A 4722-nucleotide genomic window follows, 5' to 3' on the forward strand; every position below is an offset into this window, starting at 1 on the left:
TGTGTTTGGCATGTTAGTCTGCAGACACCTCAGGGAAGCCTCACTCTCCCTTCTGAACAGGAATGGGAGTCACCCTCTTGGCCGCCTTTTTTCCATACTTCATTATCAGTTTGCAGCTGTCCCTCTCAGTCTGGACTTCAGTCCCCATCCCCTGATGAAACTAATGTAAAGCTTCCCTCACCTGGTTAGCAAGGCTGGTTACAAATATTTTCTTCTCTTTGTCCTGGAATAAATGGCTATAGTACATCTACACTGAAACTAAGAAGCTGGCACCATCAGAAGGTGATATTTTTTTGGATCAGTCTTCTGAGAAATGCACTGGGGAGAAACCTGGGTATTTTTTGAAGCAGAGCTTGATACCTTTGCAGTGAGTTTACATGACGTAGAGAACTAGTTGTTACTGTCAAGGGATCCTTTCTCTTCGAGCCACATGTTCCCTGATGTTATCCAAAATACTAGCAGGCCTGCTGTTTTGTGCTGTCTTGTTTAATCTTGAAGCAATGTAGCCATTTACTGAAAACTGGCACAATAATTTAGGACCCTTAGTATGATTCTGCTGCTCTATGGTTTTCTTTTTTTTAAAAAGACATGTTCCCAGGCCTATGAATTTAGAATATAAACTAAAAATTGTTAGTTAATGTGTCCTGTTATGTGGTCTCTTGCAGGAAGTGGCCCGTTTCCAGGAATTATTGACTTGTATGGAACTGGAGGAGGGCTCCCTGAATACAGAGCATGCCTGCTGGCCAACTATGGCTTTGCTGTGCTGGCTTTGGCTTTCTACAGCTATGAAGATCTCCCCAAAGAGATGAAGGAATTCGACCTGGAATATTTTGAAGAAGCCATAAACTATATGTTACAACACACCCAGGTTGGTTTGTTCATTGACACTCTCTCATTAGAGGGAACTCTTATTAGTTGAGTCCTGTCAGAATGCAGATGGGGCAGAGCTGCTGTACTTAAAATAGCATCTCTGTTCAAGTTGGCTGTAATTAATTTGTTTTATATCTTTAACTCTCATTAAAATGGTACTCTGGAAGATTATTCCAGTTCTTCCTTTTGAATTGGCCAGGTGACACAGTGACACATAGGTCACATACTGGTAATTTCTGCTCCGTTCAACCTGGTGTCATAAGTAGCATACTAGTTGCCTGGAGGCTTATGGGACTTCCAGCAGGGCTTTTAGGTTTATGCTTTGTAGAATGGTCTTCAAAACTAAATGCCCCTTTCAGCCATGGAGCACATGATAAACTTCTGTGATCCAGGTCTCAAGGAAGTCCACCAGTACACATATGTTGCTGTGTATTGTATAAGCTGTTAAAATCACTCCAAATGTTGGTATTTGGTGAGTGTGGGGTTTAGTAGCTAGTTGTGAACTTGGGGATCCTTCTAAGTCGACACCTCTTGGAAGAGAGCCCTGCTCAGTTCTGCATCTCCTTCCAAGTAACTGTGCATGACAATAACTAAATTGCACAAAGCAACACTTGGTTTCTCTGGAGAACTCAAAATAAATACCTTCCTCAGCCTCAGAAAGATGAGTAGTTGTTAAAGGTCTTGGTTGCTTTTCAGTTGCCCTAACCCTACCTGCTTGTGCCACCTCTCTGCCCAAAAAACTCTGAAAATTGCTTCCATCTGCCTTTTTTTCCCGAGAGCAGTACCATAGCCTCCCATTAACACCTCCAGTGATACCCTCACCATGTTTTTAACTTGTTGCAAAGTTTCAGCCATATTTTCTAATTTCCCCCTTTCCATGCTTCAACATCAGTGGTTTGGGAGCCTATTCACTGGTGATAAGGTACAAAAGGTATTAAATTTTGATGCTGTCTCAGAGCCTTTTCACGCCTGAGAGTCTTTGGATATTGGAGTAGTTATGATGTTAGCTAACGTTCTTCCAGTATCCTTAGAGGATTTCAGCACCCTGTAACATCATTTAGCTTTCCTATTCTAGTTAATTTGCCTCTGTAAAAGAAAATTAAGATAACCTATTCTAGATTGACTCCAGAGGACTGTACAATTTGCTTATGAAAATGGTTTTAATAGATTATTTTTTAAGATACATTTTAATGAGTAAGCCACCTCAGAATAATTCCTTTTCACTGTGAGTTAGAGACCAAGCATATTAGAGAAATGGGAGTGCAGCTGATGTGGAGTCTGCTACCCCATGTTAGGTTCTTAATCGGGGAATTGAAGACAGTGGTTGAATATAAGAAATATGTTATCATAACTGATGACAGTATCATCTTCTTCCCTCTTCTGAACTGCCTTAATAGCAAAATGAATCTGTAGCTGCACATGTGCACGCTTTTTGCAAGCACAGCTGTACCCTTTGCATATGCTTCGGCACTGAGCCTCATAGCTTTGTTAGGATGATGCAGCAGTCTCAGCAGGGCTTATGATCATAAATCAAGCACAGAACAGTGTCCCAGAGTCCCTCAGACATGGGCCCGGCACACAGGACCTTAGATGCCTATACCAGGGGTGCAGATTCAGGACAGACACTGCTGCGAACGTGGCAATGTTTTAAAGAAGTGGCGTGCCGTGGTTCATTGCTTGTGGTTTCTCTTCTCTCCCTTCCAGGTTAAAGGTCCAGGGATTGGGTTGCTTGGAATCTCGAAGGGGGGTGACCTTTGCATCTCAATGGCCTCATTCCTAAAGGGCATTGCGGCCACTGCCCTTATCAACGGCTCAGTGGCGAATGTGGGCGCAGTGCTCCGCTACAAGGACATCACAATTCCACCCCTTGGTTTCAATGCAAAACGCATCAAGGTCAACAAGTCTGGGATTGCTGATGTTGTCGATGTACTGAACAACCCACTAGAAGGGCCTGACCGCCAAAGCTTTATCCCTTTGGAGAAGGCCGAGTGTTGCTTCTTGTTCATTGTTGGCCAGGATGATCACAACTGGAAAAGCGAGTTCTTTGCGGTTGAGGGGAGCAAACGTTTGCAAGCTCACGGGAAGGAAAAGCCTGAGATAGTCTGTTATCCTGGAGCAGGGCATTACATTGAACCCCCGTTTTTCCCAATGTGTGCAGCCTCAATGCACCTGCTAGTTGGCCAGCCTGTGGTGTGGGGAGGGGAACCCAAGGCACACTGCGAGGCACAGATAGATGCTTGGCAGCAGATCCAAACTTTCTTCCGCAAACACCTCATGGGCAAGCCATCTGGAACATCCAATAAGCTGTGATGTGAGTTAGGTTACTTTACAGATGAAGATGCTAGTGTTTCAAGTTCGTTTTGGCTTTGTTAAATGCTAAATTTAAAAGTTAAATGGCTCTGAATGAGAACAAAGAACACCAGAGAATAAGCTCTTGGGTTTCTTGGAGGATGATAGTGGGTGACAGCATGAGAGGTGCTTCCTTTTAACACTCTCCTCTAACCTGAGTTAGAGGTCTTGGCCTCCTGTTGTGTGTAGTATGGGATTACAAACTGTGGAAAAATGGTGGTAAGGCTGGGTCTGCTTTGAATGTGAATTTAAGTGGAAGGTAACTTATCCAAGCTGACAACTGGGATGAAAATTTGCCTTGGCTTTCTCAGAGGAAACCTGTTGTATGCCATTGCCCTTACCAGAGCCAGCTTCGTACTCTGGTTTATCTGGAAGCAGCTGTTTTACCTTCCTGCCTCCAGTAATCTTTCTGTTCTCCCAGTGCACTTCCCTCTCCTTCGTTGTTCCATCCTCTTCTCCCGCATCACTGAAATGCATCTGCCGTAATACTTAATATCTAATATTTCACTTACCAAAAGCAGCAATACTGTGCCTGTACCCTCAGATAACATATCTCCCATTTATAGACAACAACAAGCCCATGGCCTGATATGACATTCTGGGCACATGCAATAGAAATGAGACATTTGTACAGTTTTGGAAAGTTCATAAGCATGAAGAAACAACAGAATTGGACCCATTGGTAGTCATGCCTGGAACTGCTCATGGATATCTCCTCAGGAGGGCTGGATATCCCTGTGTACGTCCACAGCACTGTTGGAGGGCAGTTTCTCCCTGCCTGTACATTCCCTTAATGCTTCCACAGCTGCCTGCTTGTAAGCGCTGCTAAAAATAGCAAGGCTGCGAAGCTGGCATGGCAGCTCCTTGAGGCATCTTTGCCTGGCCACCGAATGCTATGCAGGCAGGTTTGTAGGAGCTGCCATCGTGCATGGGGAGGCAGGCTGGAAGGGGCTGTGAGGCGGCGGGAAGTGGTCTCTCTCCCACTAGGCCCTGCAGGCCTCCAGGCTTCATTTCTGGTTCTGAGGAGCTGGGGGCAGCGGCGCAGTGTCTCACCCCTGCCTGGGGATGGTCAGTGATGTTTGGCACCAAGTATGAGTTTGAAAGAAAAAGCACTGAATATTGCTCATGGGGCATTGGTGAGTTTGCATTGTTATATAAAATAAGGTTTTAGCACGTGGGTGCCTTACAAACCCAAGCTGAATGTGTTCGTGTTCTATATGAATTCTATATGAGTGTTTATGCGTCTTGCATTCACTATATTTTTTTAACAGATTAAAAGCAAACGCTAACCTCTGCCAACAGCTCGCTGCTTCAACTAGTTTGATGGTCTGGGAGAAGGCTGAGGGGGGCGGCGCAGAGGCGGGAACGGCCTCGGGAGAGGCGGCCTTTCCCGCCTCGGCCCTGCGCTGTCGCGGTAGCGACGCACCGCCCGACCGGGTGGAGAGGGGCTCTGCTATCGATTGAGGCTGCCTGGAGGGGGCGGTGGCCGCGCTACCGTTATTG

At 45.5% G+C, this 4722-nt stretch overlaps 1 protein-coding gene across 1 annotated transcript; it reads left to right on the plus strand.

Annotated features, from left to right (window-relative positions):
- Window positions 1-665: 665 nt before the first annotated feature.
- LOC104618344 (acyl-coenzyme A thioesterase 1-like) lies at window positions 666-3180 on the plus strand (the record flags this gene model as incomplete). Its single annotated transcript, XM_010283912.1, has 2 exons — window positions 666-868; window positions 2575-3180. Coding segments are annotated over 2 exons (809 nt in total), but the record flags the coding sequence as incomplete, so codon positions are not given.
- Window positions 3181-4722: the final 1542 nt, after the last annotated feature.

This window comes from Phaethon lepturus, unplaced genomic scaffold (genome assembly GCF_000687285.1).
Source record: "Phaethon lepturus isolate BGI_N335 unplaced genomic scaffold, ASM68728v1 scaffold55373, whole genome shotgun sequence".
Taxonomy (NCBI): domain Eukaryota; kingdom Metazoa; phylum Chordata; class Aves; order Phaethontiformes; family Phaethontidae; genus Phaethon; species Phaethon lepturus.